Source organism: Cibotium barometz, chromosome 52 (genome assembly GCF_041138505.1).
Source record: "Cibotium barometz isolate CiBa-2024 chromosome 52, ASM4113850v1, whole genome shotgun sequence".
NCBI classification, from domain to species: domain Eukaryota; kingdom Viridiplantae; phylum Streptophyta; class Polypodiopsida; order Cyatheales; family Cibotiaceae; genus Cibotium; species Cibotium barometz.
This window is the reverse complement of record NC_141097.1, coordinates 5,247,064-5,264,758: the sequence shown is the minus strand read 5'-3', so window position 1 is coordinate 5,264,758 and position 17,695 is coordinate 5,247,064. Positions and strand designations below refer to the sequence as shown.

The following is a 17,695-nucleotide window of genomic DNA, read 5'->3' as shown; positions in this document are numbered from 1 at the left end:
CCTCAAAAAGGTGCTTGAAGAGAGGATTCTAAACAATAGGGTGGAATTTACACTAGGGGAAGTCTTGGGGATTGCAAAGAAAGAATTCCATGATGAGATAATTGATATTATACGAAGGAAAAGGCAGTCAATAATTGAATCTATTCCATCACAAGGGGAGGCAAGCACTTCTAAGACTCATGGAGTACAGGTACAACAAAAGGAAGAGAGAGAGAATGTGGTGGAATGTAATCACTCTGCTGAAGGGGCACAACAAGTGCGCTTTGTGGATGAGGATGATGAAAAAGTTCTTACAAAGAGTCATTATTCCAGGAGCCATTGGGCAAGAGCAACCACAGAAACCCTTGTTAAGATAGGTGACTTGGAAGAGCCGTATGTTGCTCTAATTGATCATGGGTCTGAAATAAATCTTATGGCTAAAAATCTCTACAACAAATGTAAGTGGCCAATGGATGTAGATCATGGGTGGATGATTAAAGCAGCTAATAACTCATCTGGAGAGCTCTATGCAGCCTGTCCAAATGTAAGGGTAACTATAGGGGATGTGAAAGATGATCAGAACTTCTTTGTTCAGGAGATGTCATCGTATCCCCTCATCCTTGGGCAACCCTACATTACAGCTGTGAGGATGGAAACAAAGGTTTTGGATGATGGCTCGGCATATGCAAGAATAAGGAGTAAAGATGGCAAGAAAGCTGTTCAGTTCTTGACAGTTTGTATTAACCATGAAAGGAACCGTGAGTCTCTTCGAGCACAGTCACTCCCAAAGATAAACAGAGAATTCATGAACTACAGGGAGATGAGAGATTTTGGCCAGGTGCCATTGTAAAGCGGGATTCCAATGGTACAAGGGAAAATGAGTTCTCGCAGGACTCAATCAATGTAAATAACTTTTCAGCAAATTTTCAGGGATTTTCTAGCTATGGGTCACTGGTCTTTGTAAAAAGCAAGGATTTGAAGCGTGGTATGCGTCAATATGTACAGAATGTACAAAAAGGTTTTGACCAGTGTGGTCTTTTGGAGAAGGATGAGTTTATATCAGGTGTCCTTGATGAGGTGTCATTTGTGGATACTATGGGTGAGCTTTGTGCCATGGGAAGTTCATGCTTGCAGGGTGGGAATGAGATGGTGAAAGTATCGTCTGTGGGTATGTATGATGTAATCAAGGAATTTGAAGAAGTGGAATGCAAAGGTATGTATTGTGGGACAGATGCTCGAGTTGATACAAAGTATAAAACGGTTGCAAAGAAGGTGAAACCAATTGCCTTGTCCCTGCCACCAGAAAGCAAGGAGAAGATAGATGAAGCCTCTATGCAACCGAATCTCAGAGATCCGAAGAAAATTGGGCATAAGTTTACACAAGAAACCCTAAAAGAGCTGAAGATTGGTGAAAAGGATTTTCTGTTGCCAGTTGAAAAGGAATGCTTTGAGGAGATGCTTGTAAAACATGGGAAAGCCTTTGCTTTTCAGCCGCATGAGATAGGCTGTGTTGATCCAAGTGTAACAGTGCCGATGGTGATCTTCACTGTTCCACATGTGCCCTGGAACCTGCGGCCGATTCCAGTACCAAAGGCTCTCTTGCCAAAGCTGATGGAATTACTAAAAGAAAAGATCAGGATGGGAATTTTGGAGCCATCATGTGCTCCATACTCCAACAGATGGTTTACCGTGCCAAAGAAAAATGGAGCATTGGGCTTCATTCAAGACATGCAACCTGTAAACAAGGTCACAATCAGGAATGTGGGAGCAGGTCCGATTGTGGACGAGTTTGCAGAAGCATTTGCAGGGAAAGCTATATACTCTATGGGTGATCTGTATTCGGGATATGATCAGTTTCAGCTGGATATACAAAGCAGGGACTTGACCACAATGAAAACTCCTTTGGGATTGGTAAGGATGTGTACCTTACCACAGGGAGCCACCAACTCAGTGGCGCATATGATGAATGAAATGAATAAAGTCTTGCGAGACTTCATACCACAAATAACTATGCCTTTTCTGGATGATGTACCAATAAAGGGCTGTGATGAGAAAGACAAAGATGGGGATTTGGATTCGAAAGGGTGCCGCAAGTTTGTGGCGAATCATATAAAGGATTGTGATATGATTCTATCCAGGCTTGAAGAGGTGAATCTTACTTTATCTGGACTGAAATCAGTGTTTGGGGTTGGTGAAGTGCTAATAGTGGGGCATCTTTGTAGTACTAGTGGACGCCGACCTTGTCCAGCCAAGATAGATGCAATACAAAGAATGAAAGAGATATGCATTAATGTTACAGAGCTGAGGAGATTTCTTGGTGCATGTGTCTTTTATGTTATATGGATCCCACATTATGCACATGTAGCAGATCCTCTTTATCAACTTTTGAGGAAAAATCAAAAATTTTTGTGGAGTGCAGCACATACTAAAGTTATGCGGAAGCTGAAATATCTGCTCCGTTGTATGCTTGCTGCTCATTTTATATTTATAGAGCATAGATGTTTGAATTTCAATTGTATATTTTATTATATATACATTAGTTTAAAAAAGTGAACGTACTTAAAGTACTTATCTCAATGCGTACTGTATGTACTCGTATGCATACCGTACCGCATCGTACCTAAAGTAAGCAACCACTGTGAGCCCTCCGCTAGCGTCTATAGCATAGATCCGGAAATCATGATCTCATTGAAGGCTGCTTGGAAGACACCCTCCATGAGCTCCCTACAGTGACGAAGAAACAGGGGAATAAGAAGCGTATGCAAAGCCTTTACAATCTCCTCGGAAGAGAAGTGTCATCAAGAAACTCCGGAGATCCTGGCGCTGATCTCGTTGAGCTCAGTATCCAGAGCCACCGTTGTTGTGCCCTCACGAAATGCCAAGCTCTCCTATAGCTCCTCAATCCTCTTGCAGATCTCCAGGTCTTAGATCAAGCTCTCGGGTATGCGGAGGCTCTGTTGACTATCCTGTCACCAAGGGGGTCCTCTAGAGAGAGTATGACTGGCGAATGGCTTGAAAAGGAAGTGCCAGCCAAAATACCCAAACCATTTTGTCCACAGGCTCACTCATCAACATAGAAACAATCCAAACGGGAGAGGTTGGGACCTGCGCTCCTCTTGTCAATCTGGAGAATCTCAGACTCCCCAGGCTAGTCCAAACTCTAGGCGATGCCAGGAGGCCCAAGTGGTCCTCCCCAAGCGTGATAATCACCCACTGTGCCCTCTCGGGGATTATGGTGCTGGATTCCACCTCCGCCGGAAGAAGCTATCAGAGTCACGTAGCAGTAGCACGCAGCAACGTCGGCGGTTGGGCTCCCATCTCCCAACCGTTGCTCCCCCCAAAAACTTGGCCGGAGGAGATATCTATGACAAGGTGCCACCACACCCTATATATGGCTCTTTGACTTCCCATGCTCTTGCATATGGGATAATCCACCACAACCTCTAGTCATGCGATAACCTGAGAGTAGCTACGAGAATTGCCACCTCCAACACCCTCCTTCAATTCGAGCACCTCAATCAAATAGAGGTTAAGACCGCCGAGGACCACCAGGCCGAGCTCTGATACCATGTCAAAGTCACGCAGCAGCAACACACACACCACCCTAGGGCACTGAGCAACGTCAGTGGCTGGGTTCCCATCTCCCAGCCGTTGCTCCCCTCCAAAAACCCGGCCGGAGGAGATATCTATGACAAGGTGCCACCACACTCTATATATGGCTCTTCGACTTCCCGTGCTCTTGCATATGGGATAATCCACCACAACTTCTAGTCATGCGATAACCCGAGAGTAGCTACGAGAATTGCCACCTCCAACAGAAGCTGCTCGCTATAACTGAGATACATAACGTCCCCCCCCTCCCCCCCCCACTTTTCCTTCCTCTCTTCCTTTTTTCTTCTTAAGGTACAAAATGCTTTTGAAACATGTTTCATGAAACATCCGGCAAGAATGGATGCTACACTAGGAGACACTCTCTGGAAATAGAGGACCATTTCGATCTTATGGTGATCCATAAGGATATATATTTTAACAGTGATGATGGTGACATGTGAGGGCCAGTCGTATATAATATACGAGTCTCCTTGACCTGCATGATTTTTGGGAGGCAGTAGAAGACGCCAGAATTTTAAAAAATGTTAGCTGCATTGCAGGGTGTGCCAACAATCAAGGTTCGTTGGAGGAATTTGAGGGGCCCTTATGGCAAAGAAGAAAAGGGAAAGAGATCACACGAAAAGCTTTTCATTCAGTTACAGAGGTAATATAGGTCATTTATGAACCTGCGAGAATGCTCAAGTTTTCCCACATAATGTCTACAATTGTAGCTTTGTCTCGTCTCTTGTAAATCTTTCTAGTGCCTCAAAACCTTTTTGTGGAGCTGCAGGCTGAACCCTGTACCTGTCCAGAGGGAATGAAGTTCATAACCTATGTTTTATCTATCATAAAGGTGCAACTAGATTATGAAACCTCTTAGGTTTAAGGTTGGGATGTCTTTTTTTTAAAATAAATTTCTGGTTACTTGATCTGGAAAGGATACCTCACACTTTCATGTGTCGTTGTTAAATAAGAGGTTGCCAAGGATTGCAAATTGATTTCTATAATTCTGGTGCTTTTGATGCCGACCTGACAAGACTGCGTAATTGATGAGATGGTGGTCCAATCCTTTTGAGGGAAGCGGTTTGGGTTCTTTTAGGGAGTTGCAGTTCTGAGTGAGAGGATCCCATAATTGATGAGATCCAGAAAGGAAGCCTATCACCTTTTAAAGGGTCTCCAGTTCTGAGTCCTGACGGAGATGGTTCCTGAGATTGTGTAAGGGGTTCGAAAGCAACCTGTTCTAGCATTTAATGATGCTCATTCTCTGAGCCCCATTTTTTGCACTTATTTCCATGATTTAAATTGCTGCTGATTTTTCGTTCTTCAGAATGTCTACCGCCCCTCCTTTTATGGCCAGTGTATGATGCCTCAGGGAGGGTGGTACATGATACATCCTCTATTGTGCGTGGTGTGCAACAAATGTGAAACTACTTAGCTGATTGTTTTTTGTGTGGTCATTTTCCTTACGATACTCTCTAATCTATACGAATTCCTGGTACAATAATACATTATGCCATAACTTTCTGTTCTTTGAAAACATCTGCTCTAAGGATTAGCTTTAAATTAGGGAACAACAGTAAAATAATGATACATGCCCTGCTTTCACATAGATGGTGGTTTATGAGACTTAAAATATCTAGATAGCATGCCGTTTTTTTAAAAACATGCCTTACGTGCCATTATTATTGCTTGTGTAGGCAGTCCGGTACTTCATGCGATTTCCCACTGAGTACACGTGCACGCTACTCAATGTGGCTCGCCACAATGCATTTGGGGTGAAGGCTGCTAAAATGGTCCTGGATTCACTGCCCTTCACTTGGCCAGAGGTTAGAATTCTGTAAATGCTTACTGTAATGTCAAATATATATGTGTTTTCTTTCTGCAACACTTGCGTGATATGATTTGATCTGACTCTTCTTCTTTGATAACTCTGGTTTTTTTGTTAAGCTCAGAATTGTCTTTTATGATTTATGAAGGATAATGACTACTAAAACGAAAAAGTAGTCATGCTTCTGGCTTTTATAGCGGTCACAATCATCATAAGCGGAATGCATTCCAAAGTAAAATTATGCTGTTCACAAAATACAAAAAATAGCAAGCAATTCATAAGTAAAGCATGATGTGGTTTCAGCGAACTCAAACATGGACTGGGCTATCACAAAACTCCTAGTCTTAATGTGTGAGGATTTAAAGGAGTTGAGGGATAGTGTGAGCTTGTTTGCGGGCAAATTTTTGGATGTTTTCAGAGGTGAGTTATCTCATGGTAGCTTGATCCTTGAGCATAATTGGTTTAAAGAAACTAAACCGGTTGAGTTTTGTGGAAAGAAGTAATTGTGAGACAACTTCTATACAGCCTTTGATGGGGTATACCTAGCCAAGGACATTATTATGGAATTTATTTACGGATGTAATGCCTTGAACATTGGCTTTTGGGTTTTAAAGCCTTATGTGATCATGGCATTTATGTTGCATTTAGTTGATGCTATCAACTATGCTATTGATGATATTGTGTTCTTTTTGCAATGACCTGTACCTTTTGTGTTGACTGTGGCATAGGTTTGTTGTTACCATCTTTATGGAGCATTTTTTTTGGTGTGAGTAGATAATTCCTTACTTCTGAATCTCCGCACAGCTTGTAACCCTTGAGGTCGAACGGTGGGTTGATCAAAGTTGTGGCAGGCTTCGATCTTGAAATACATTGCAGGAAGTAGTCTACAAATGCTTTGTGGTAAATGTCTTAAAGCCGGCTTGACTTTGCGATTTAGACCTAGTCTCATGGAAACTCAATGTAGTCTTTTTTGATTCTCTTTGAGGCCTTCATATTGGATGATTGATCTTTTAGTGATATTTGGCTTTGAGTCTAAGGGGCAGTCCCAATCGGTTAATTGACTTGCTTTTTCGATGGGGAAGAGAAAGATGAGCTTGCTTTCTTGGAGTAGATTTCACGTTTGGCATGTTTACATACCTACAGCCATTAGTACCAGAGGCTTTGCCTTTGCCCTTGCCTTGGGTATAGCAAAGGCCTGATCCCCAATCCTCATGCTAGACCAGTTCACCCTAGATTGCTCCTCTTGCAGGAGTAAGGACAGCAACTCATCAAAAGAGAATGCGTCTTCATCAATAACTTGAGTGTGGTGGCGAAACCATGATACGAGTCAGGTTATGGAAATGATGAGAGAATTGTCCTTTATGATCTCATAAATGTTGGCTAGCTGCTCATGAAGGTCTTTAACTTACATCAAGTTCTCATCCATAGAGTCTCCCTCATGCAAATGCAACATGTCCAGCTGCGTCTTCAAATAGGCCACACGTGCCTCATTGCACACTTGATAGAGTGCTGCAAGTGCATCCCAAGCCAACTTAGCTGTCCAACATGAAATCATAGAAACCAAGGGCCTCTCCATACGTCTCCATCCATCAGTGCTACCAGCTCGGTTGTGGTGATCCACTGAGGGTCCCCATATCTCCACTCCATACAGCATGGCTGAAGTGACCAAAGTGTCAAAGAGCCAGAGCTTTGTTCGAGGCTCCTGAAACTGAACCTGCGAACACATCCTCTCTAGTCTCCCCAATGCTGCATAAGCTCTGGTCAATCTGGTCTCCTCAAGGAAAATAGTGGGTCACTAAAAACCACACCAAGGTAAGTATATGCATCTGTATACTTCACTGTCTCCTGACCATATGTAAAGGTGCGTGCTGACCTCCTAACCCACTGTACTGTGGTGTTAAACACCATCACCTTGGTTTTACCAAGGTTAATAGACAATCCACTGTCCTGTGCAAACGTGTGCAATGCATCCAAATGACGTTGCATCCCCTCTGGAGGATCTGAGATCAGCACAATATCATCAGCATACAATAACAGCGGAATCCATGTCCCTGCTAGCTGTGCTCCTCTGTCACCCTCCTGCTCTACATAGTCCGCGAAACCTCATCCATATACATCCCAAATAAGGTGAGAGAGAGAGAAGCACACAACACAATAGTGATTGCATTTGATAGTGAATGGTGCAAGAACGATGTGATAAGTACACCCAATAATATGAAATAAGAGGGTGTTCACATGCTGGGGCAAAAACTGCCTAGTGAGGGAAAAAGTGCCCCAGTTGTTAAGTGTGTTCACACACATCACTGCCCATACAAATTTTTTTGAAGTTGATGAACTTCTGTGATCAAAGGATCTAACTCAGTGTGGTCCACAAGAACAATGATGAATTTTGAATTTTCCTAAGTTATGCATTGAGGAACAAGATTGTTTAAGAGTTGCTAATGAAGTGGACAATGTTAGGTATTTTGGACTTAGTCTGGAGTCTGGTCAAGTGTCCTTAGTGGTGTGAACACAGTAAGGACACACTAGGTCAAGTGTCCTTAGTAGTGTGAACACCCTCTTATTTAGGGTCAAGAGATAAGGCCTTGGTGCCTATAAAAGCATGCATTTGGTTGGATTCATTATCACAGTGAATATCATTTGAGTTGTGCAACATCTCTCGAGGCTATCACATCTTTCTCTGTGGTACACACATCTACATTGGAATCCATTGCCCACAACAGTTCCTCTACTACGACATTAGAGCCCCAAGTATAAAGACAGGCAAGTTCACTTGATGGTCCGAATGAGTTCCAGGATCAACCAAGTTTCCTTCATGGTTCGGATGAGTTCCAGAACTATTGGTTAGCAGAGACTATGGACAGGATATGTTCCATGTTCATTTGTTCGAGGTTATTGGATGTGATGTGTTCACAGTTCTACTTTGAGTTTAAAGCCAAGCAGATTTTCTTTTGCTTTTTATAGTGGCATTATGTTCTCTGAAGACAACAAGCTGACATGTGCATTTTCCGAGGTGTACTCAGTACTGGCCATGCTGAAGTGTCCATTTCATCTACCTATACACCATGTTTGGATTGGGCTCGGGATTCCTCTCACAATGGTCTGCAAAGAGAGAGAGAGAGAGAGGGAGGTAGTTGAGAAGCCTTTGCTTCTTGTTGCCCTAACTAAGGAAGGTGCCTCACCTCAACCCTCCAAATATGGAGCAGTGATCACAAGGATAGAGAGAACAGATCCTTTGTATCCACACCAAATGTCAACATCCACAGATCATTGGCTGCTTGGCTGCTGAGCCTAAAATGACACCAAAAGAAAGCTCGCTCCATAATAGTCAAAAACGGCCAAATACGGTCATTTTTAAATTAAAAAAAAGGGGTTAAAACAGCAATGGACAAAAAAAGGGGGGGAGGGAGGTCCTTATGATATCGTGCATGCCGTACCGTACGGTATGATTGTGTCGTACGGTGTACGAGAGCAACTATGGCATGCACGTTTGCCTTTTGCTGCTTCTCATTGTTCTTATGCTTGCGTTTAGGACACTCACGAAACATGTGATCTTGGTTGCCACATGAGAAGCATCCCCCTATTTAGCATATTGCTCCCTTTGCTCGGGAGTTAGGCTAAACTTGTGCTTTTTCTGAGAGGCATCCTTGGGTTGCATATTTTCAGCCTTCCCTCCACTGTTTACATCTTTCACAAAGGGTTTTGCATGCCGTCCACGCTTTTGCATGTTATGACTAGCCCTCTCTTTTCCCTTGAAAGCATGGTCTCCTTTGCTAGAACGCTGCAACTTATGTTGTAATTGCCTGGTGGCAAGAGCAACTGCTATGTAGTCCTGTAAAGTGGCATTGTGATGCGTATCAAGACCAGATTTGTTAACTGGTTGAAGTCCAGATTTGAACTTCCTCTTCTTCTCAGGTTCACAATGAACAAAAATGGAGACCTCCAAATAGATCTTCCAAAATTTGTTCACATATGTCTGCACATACTCATTATCTTTCTGCTCTATCTTGTCCCACTTGCTCATGATCTTCTCTAAAGCATAGGTAGGCAAGAACTATGCGTAGAATCTCTCTTTGAAGTCCTCCCATGTTTGAACTGGGCTACTTGAAAGCTTTTCAGTGATCCACGAATGGGCAGCCCGAGCCCTTCAGAAACATGCAAGGCGAACTTACGATTTCTCGGAGAACTCATCTCTGAAGGCAATATCAAACTGGGCTATGAAAGCCATTGCCTTACTTGCATCATAATCACCATGATAAGTTTTAAACTTTACAGACTGATCACTTTCCTTGAATTCTTTAAGCCTCTTAGCATGGTGACCCACCTCATCTATTTCCTCTTTCCCTTATCCAACGGGGCAGCAGTAGGTGTATGCACATGACCATGGCGAGAAACATGCGGCACAAAGGCATGTGGTGACCTGCACAAAGGTGGCCTCCTAGCATACACAAAAGGATCCCTGCATGAAACTTTACTCTCCATAGGCATACTTGGTGGCATGAGTAGCGGGTGATACATGATCAGCTTTGGCTGTCCCCACATTATGCATAATTCTCAGCCCATGATGTGGCTCTTCTCTTGCTAATTCCATTGGCAAAGTACGGTGGCTAATGCAAACAGGCTGACCCCCCTCTCAATACTGAAGTATATTATTTAAGTATTTTAATCTGGACAAAGTTCTAGGGGCTTGTCAGGTAGATCAGCCAATGCAATGCAAATATGAAGACAAGTTAGCCAAACAGAAGTGTGTCGGAGTCGCTTGTCGATGCCGGACTTGTCGAATGAGTCAAACTGGCCTGGCTTCTAGTCTCATACACCTGTTGGGGAGTGAACGCGAAACTGTCGTTCCGACACCACTCACAAACATGCGCTTTCGTACTAGAGCCTGGCTCACACCCTCGCAGAGACCGTGGCTCAAGCCTCCCTGCTGCAAGTACACAAACAGGTACATGCACACGAAGAGGTACAAGTACACAAACAGTTACTAGTTCGAGGTACATGCAGAGCCGGTTCATAGCAAGTACATCTGGTGCAGCAAGTACTACTGTAATCACAGCAGGTACAGAAGGGTTTTTCAGCAAGAGCAGCCGGTACAGTAGGCTGTACAGGCTGTACAATAGGGTTTTCAGCAAGTACAGCAGGTACAGAAGGCTGTACAGTAGGGTTTCCAGCAAGTACAGTAGGTACATAAGGCTGTACAGTAGAGTTTCCAGCAGATACTGCAAGTACAGTAGGGTTTCCAGCAAGTACTGCAGGTACAGTAGGGTTTCCAGCAGATATTGCAGGTACAGTAGGGTTTATACAGGTACAGTAGGGTTCCAGCAAGTACAGAAGGTACAGATGGCTGTACAGTCAGGTTTCCAGCAGGTACTGCAGGTACAATAGGGTTTCTACAGGTACAGTAGGGTTGCCAACAAGTACAGCAGGTACACATGGCTGTACAGTAGGGTTTCCAGCAGATACTGCAAGTACAGTAGGGTTTCCAGCAAGTATTGCAGGTACAGAAGGGTTTCCAGCAAGTACTGCAGGTACAGATAGTTGACTTGCAGATGGGGGAAAAGAAAGGATGTGCCAGCTTCAAATGTGAGAGAGAGAGAGAGAGAAAAGCAATCGTGGGAGAGGGGGGTGGAAGACCCCTTGGACACGTGGCAGTGCCCCACCTTTATAAAATGCCCCCCTCTTTAAAGAGGGTCGCATGAGATGGAGATGTCTCTCCCAGTTGGATTTTCCAATTTTCTCTAGAAAAGAACCTGCATGGGTATTGCAATACCAAAGGTCTCCCAGTGTAGCGTTTATGACTAAGGGACCGTCCTTGCACAAATGCGAGCAATGCATCTAGGGTGATAGGTTTAGGCACTCCTCTCTAGATCAAATGGCCATGTCCAAATCTTCTCCCTCGTACATAACTTGAGGATTTGACTGCCTAGCTTACCTATTCCAGGGATCTCCAAGTGATGTAACAAGATTCTCTCATCCTACCCATCAAGTGTACACTACCAGTCTACCTTGCCAGATTTTTTAGGTCTCTCAGCAACCCTATATGGAATACTGAGTGGACACGAAAGTTGCAAAGTATTGCGGGCATTTAGGATCTTTGTTAAGTAGGATTTCTATATTCTTTTTAGCATTTGGAATTTTTTTCTTAAGGTGGGGGATATAAAAAATGTACCGTACGAACCGTGTGGTACGAATGGGTTCGTACCGGTATGAGAAACAACTATGGGAGGTGTCCATAGCTTGGGCTGGCCAGCAGGTTGGCCCTTGGGCCCTAGGGACTGGCCAGACGGTGCCTGGCTTCAATGAAGTGTGAACAATAAAGGTTACTTTACAAGAAAACACAGGTTTAAGTGAACACCTGTTCACATGCCACAACCCATGTTAAAATATGGGGCACTCTCATGGTTCACGGGTGGGCATCCCTTGCTCGTGAAATTGACACGTCATAGCATGCAGTCAATTGAAAAGAAGTCATTGGAAATCAGTCTCAAGCAAGCAAAGATGCATGCACATGCATTATGCAATGAGTATGGAACTAGCTTAGTGGGAAGCCTAAACTGGGATCCTCGACAGTGGGTTCCATGTCCTTGCCACACTACGGGTGACACGAGGCCTAGCCTCCCATAGGTGACGCGAGTCTTTGCCTCAATACGAGCGACATGAAGCTCCTTGGCCTCATGTACCTTGGCACGAAAGAGGGGAAGACCACTTGGGCGGCCAAATGGTGACATAGTACACTTATAATCTTAAATGGTGTGGTATGCCTTCAAATACACAGCACACTCTTGCCCTTTTGTCATTTGATGCCTTCTCTGACCCAATGCATCTACAAAGTGTTGGGAATTGGCACTTTTATAGGCCCAAAAACTCCTTGTAGGCTTGACAGCTTGATCAACCAGCATACAACATTTGTTAATGCATATCGTTCTTCCAATGGGTTGCCAAGCATTGAAACTCATGGCCAATGATTGGGCACTTGATTTGAGCTGATGTAGCAAGCCCTGCCAGGAAATTGATGTGTACTTTAACCAGGCCTCTAAAAGGTGTAGGAAGGAAACAACATTTGGATGCTTCTTTTGCAAGGCCCTCCATGGCTTCCTTCAGTTTTCTGCTCATAAGGAGTAGTCACGATTCAGAGCACATATTGGCATTTGCCATTGAGCTTTGCCTTGAAGCTGATTTACAAGTTAGAGCTTACCCTTTCTCTCATGGGTAGCCAAAAAAGTGTAAAATGACAATTTATCTAATTTTTTATTAATATGGTTTGTTAAAATATGCAAGTGAATGGGTGCGGGAACAAGCCCTTAGCTAGAGACCGTAAAAGGGAGTCCGTAATTGAGTGGGTAGCAATGAAAAGGTGTGAAGAATTTACTGAATGAGAGAATCAAGGGCACGAGTGAATATAGGGGTGTGGAAAGATTCTAGGAAAAGGTGTCCCCAAATGTAGGGGAGGTGGTACAAATCAAGGAGAAATCAGTGGGATTAGGTGTTTGGCACCTTGTGGATGTAAAAGCTATAAATTGAGGCATTGGCCCAATGAGAATTTGCTAGTTTTGAGTATCCACGCCTACATTATATTATTAGATTAATTGTGCACTAATCTTGTCTTAATCACTTTTTAATTACTTGCTAATCATGTGCATTTGATCCACCATAGCTCATCACATTGCTGCAAATTTAACATGGTTTACTCATGTGTCAATGTCCGATGCTTGATTTGTTATTATTTCGCTATCTGATTCATTTTTTTTTTCTCATGTGTTGCCTTTCGTTCAATGTTTGGATGCTACCTTGTCTTCTCATCCTGGAATTACAGGTGCCATGGGTGAGGAATGAAACAGAAATTGATCAATTTGTGTGGAAGACTCATAAGCCGTGGGTTCCACGACCTTTGGTTAGCATTCATGTAAGGCAAGGAGACAAGGCTCGAGAGATGAAGGTGGTTGGTTTCCAGGACTACATGAAGCTTGCCCAGCAGTTGCGCAATCGATTTCCTCATGCCCGAAGCATATGGCTTTCAACAGAGATGCAGGTTGAGCTTTGACCATCTGCTGGGACTTGAGGTCCTAATCATTTTCTTTGATTCAATTAAGCTTATGTGGAGTGTGCCTATATTTTTACTAGTGGGGTCTTCATTGCCTTCATATAATTGTAGTGTACAGGGTCTACAGAGCTTTTTTAACAGGTAGTTCAGCAACACATTTTTCTTCGACTCGACAGAAAGTTCTTAGAATCAAGAGGAAAAGGGGTTATAACCCTCCACTGGCATGCTTCAAAGTTGATGATTTCATCCAAACCAGTGAATTGGCTCAAGCAAATTGAAGCCTCATCTTTAAGAGGCAATCTGAATCACTTTGATGAAGAGGGCCATGTGCTTGTGTATGTGCATGTGCCATGCGTGCATGTGCGCGCTCACGTGCGCACATGCAAGTTCTTAGAATCAAGAGGAAAAGGGGTTATAACCCTCCACTGGCATGCTTCAAAGTTGATGATTTCATCCAAACCAGTGAATTGGCTCAAGCAAATTGAAGCCTCATCTTTAAGAGGCAATCTGAATCACTTTGATGAAGAGGGCCATGTGCTTGTGTATGTGCATGTGCCATGCGTGCATGTGCGCGCTCACGTGCGCACATGCAAGGAACTTTCAATACCTGATAGCTGTTAAACCATAGAGGAATTATCCTGATCGCTTAATTTTTTCCTACAACTTCTAAGAATCAGATTCCAATGGTATTGTTGTCTTTAGAGGCGATATAACATGTTGGAGTTGATATTACGTGTTGGCTTACTGCAGGAGGTAATTGAGGAATCTAAATTGTACACGAGCTGGTGGGACATTTACTACACTAATGTCAGTCGTCAGACTGGAAACACGAGCATGCCAGCATATGAAGCCAGCCTTGGAAGAGCGACCAGCACCAACTATCCACTAGTTAACTTTCTGTTATCTGCTGATGCAGACTTTTATATTGGTGCTCTTGGATCCACATGGTGTTATTTGATAGATGGAATGCGAACTACAGGTGGAAGAGTAATGGCAGGTTACTTGAGTGTAAATAAATACAGATTCTGGTAGATAATACATGCCATTAATTTCAATCTTGTTCATTTAAAGCCACATTTGATGCCACTACAGGTGTAGCTCTTGTTATTTAAAAAAATGAAAATAAAAATTCAATTTGGTACTAAAGTGAGGTCCGTAGATCCTTCCTTGGATATGGACATTTGTCCTTGATGACAAACACAAAAAGGCTACATGAGTACCCAACCTTTTTGTGGAAATGCAGTTGACTGTGAACATATATATCCATAGAATTCTTAATATTGTGCAAAAGAAGAGATCCATACAGTTCGTTACTTGTATGAAGAATTTTGCCACAGGAGAGCAAGCTGTTTTTGAGGCAGTCTTGGGGGCTTCCCTAATGCATGTAAAAAGTACTTAGTTCAGTTTTGACTGTTACAAAGTAAAAAGAAGTAGGGTTTGTGTTGGACAATTTGATGTGGACTGAGCATATGAAGTTTCAAATGCCAAATGGTGGATGCTAGACGTCAATGGACCTCTCCATTGGCTTCCCCTTGGAGGGCTGTGAAATTGCTTTTTATCAAGGCTAAGGGGTTACAGAGACGCATGCGATTCTCATCTTTCAAAATCTCCTCTGAGTGGATGTGGTCCTGGAGATCCTTGGTTTGTGGGTTTTGGTCCAGAGTTTCTTAGAGGCAACAAGCTATCTGGAGGTCCCGAGAGCTTGCCTGTAGTTGGGATCTCTTGAGCCATGTCTCGCTTTGGCACCTCTTTCTAACTATCTACTAGCGTGTGAACATGCCTGGTTCTGGTTTGATCGTCTTCTCTAGCCTCTGATGAATCTATCTGTAGCTCCTGCAGGAACAATGCAGCACACTTTTGTTTTCAAATTCTACTGTGCCGGACATCAAAGAACATCGTGCTCCTCAATCTCGCCAATCTTGAGTATTTACATCTATCAGTTGTCTCATTTGTACGCCTTCTCTCTCGCAGCTTTGATGTGGAGCCTCTGTAATGATACTTTTATTTTACTATGGAGATCTGAAGTGCACGTGAGTTCCCAAATTGATGGCACCATGTGTCATGAGCAAAAGAAATTGATCTCTGTGCAGGCTTACCTAGGGCGTAGGGCCTTTGGTCACATCCATATCCTGTATATGTATATCAACTATAGACACCGTAGTGCATATGAACTATGCATCTTTAGGCAACATGGCATCTGAATATGTATCAAAACTATTAGAAGTTCATCTTGGAATAGACTCATCCTTGATGAGAGTGTCTTTGCTTTACTTTTTATAGATGTAAATCTCCCAGTGTCATCTTTCTGTTCAGTAGTACATGGTGAGATACTGATATGGTGACAATGCACTTACAGAGAAGCCATGTGTTGTAGTCATCCACTTTGATGCCCACCTTATGCTTTATTATACCAATAATTCTCAAGCTCTATTGATGTAAGAAGCATGGACAAGGCCACCACCAGCCATGGAAGTTTTCTACTGTATGGCGGTCTCAAACTTACATACCCTTTGTATGTGACTAGTTGAAAGGAGAAGTCTATTTGGAGAGGGCGGTATTTAGACCAGAAACATCTTTCCTTAAACCCTTAACACGGGCATAGGGAATAAGTCTACACAAAAGGATCATAGGACCTGGAAAACAACTAAACAATCTATTTTTTTGCATGATGTCCTCACCTTTGTCAATGTAAATCTTATTCTCATCTTTGTTGTCCTCCAATGGAGGCACCTTTGATCTCATCACATAAGGCACAATTTGTAAAAAAGCTTCTTTGCCCGTCCACTCATCCACCGTATTAAGAGAGGTACCTAGTAAAGTGCTACCATCCTTTTCTTGAGTGCTGCCTACGATAATATCATCAACAACCATATGTGAGCTACCCGGCAAAGAGTCAGCCACTGTCTGATTGTCAACCCCCTCTCCAACATCCTGAACACCCTTAAAATTAGTCTCCACCACTTGACTAATTTGGTCCAAGCTAACTGTTGCAAGAGACTTCCCTTCCTTTTCAACTCTTGTACCCTTTCTCTCTTGGTACACTTTCCCCCGTCACCAGTGGTGGATTGTTTGCGCATCAAAAAAATACATGACCATTAATCCTTCCAAACATAACCATTCAACTATGCATCACCACCAAACATGACCTTTCATCAACACATTCATCCTTGTTTCTGGGTCTTTTTTTTCATGTGTTGAATAAATCTTGCAAAAACATGACCATCAATATTACATATTTAAAAGAAAACATAATCATGGTACATAGGTTTGAAACACAACCACTATGATGACTCTCGAGTCTAGATGTGCTCAACCACTTCATTGACACCTATCACAATAACAACTTGTGTGACATTTTGATGCCATGACATGTGGCATATAAAGAGGCTAGTCTTGATGAGGACCACCTCGTCCATAATGCTCTTCATCTTCCCATCACCATTCCTTGAGAAAATTCAATAGCTAGAAGGGCTCCCCCACAACAATCAAGGATCTTGTGATGATGATGACCGATGGGCATGAACAATAAAGGGTTAAACTTTGACACACTCAAAGTTACAAGCTTAGTGGCCAAGACAAGGGTACTCATGTTCATTATCCACCAAAAGCTCTTTGCTGGCATGGTCAAGTCCGTTCGCACCAAAGGAGTACGGGGAGTTGGCCCCTCTTTGTCTAACTAACTCTTCCCACAAGGAGTACACAACAAGGAGTACACACTAATGACCCTAGAAGCTACCCAAGAATCTCCCGAACCAGTGGGTACTCACCCTCATCGGCGGCCATGTAGCAAAATCTTCCAAGAGACATATCCTTCACCACCAATAAGAAAAACTCAAACACCGACAAGAAGCTCATTCAAGAGTAACTTCTCCCACAAACAACTTCATCTCATAAATCAAGAACATGGCCATTAATCCTTCAAACACATGAAAAAAAACCCCAGAAATAGATGATATAATGACTCGTGCAGCCTGTTTCTAGGCATTTTTTTCCATGTGTTTGAAGGATTAATGGTGCAAACACATGACCATTAGTCAAGGTATTAAGAAACCATAATCATGACAAAAACAAAAAAGCCTCAGTCCATTTTTGAAGCCAAAAGCTTAAGATCATGGGTAGCTCAACGCAACCCAAACACATGAGAAAAAATCCCTAGAAAATAGGCCACGCGCCTGTTTCGGGGCTTTTTTTTTCAATGTAAGAATCAATCTTGACCAGAAAACACAGAAATAGGCTACGTCGGCATGGCCTGTTTC

At 43.0% G+C, this 17,695-nt stretch overlaps 2 protein-coding genes across 5 annotated transcripts in view; both read left to right on the top strand.

Annotated features, from left to right (window-relative positions):
- LOC147608710 (alpha-(1,6)-fucosyltransferase) overlaps positions 1–14,889 on the top strand; it is a 59,888-nt gene extending 44,999 nt beyond the window's left edge. For 2 of the 4 annotated variants that reach the window (XM_086788284.1, XM_086788283.1), the window contains 3 exons: positions 5,268–5,396; positions 13,212–13,427; positions 14,190–14,889. In XM_086788284.1, coding sequence (XP_086644410.1) covers positions 5,268–5,396; positions 13,212–13,427; positions 14,190–14,471 — 627 coding nt within the window. In that variant the 3' untranslated portion in view covers positions 14,472–14,889. Of the gene's footprint in view, positions 1–5,267; positions 5,397–13,211; positions 13,459–13,615 lie in introns of all 4 variants that reach the window. The other 2 variants (XM_086788285.1, XM_086788286.1) reach the window with 2 other exon arrangements.
- On the top strand, positions 967–4,995 carry LOC147608711 (uncharacterized). The gene is made up of 2 exons (XM_086788273.1): positions 967–1,807; positions 4,898–4,995. The coding sequence occupies exons 1-2, from the start codon at positions 967–969 to the stop codon at positions 4,993–4,995; spliced, it is 939 nt and encodes a 312-aa protein (XP_086644399.1).
- Positions 14,890–17,695: the final 2,806 nt, after the last annotated feature.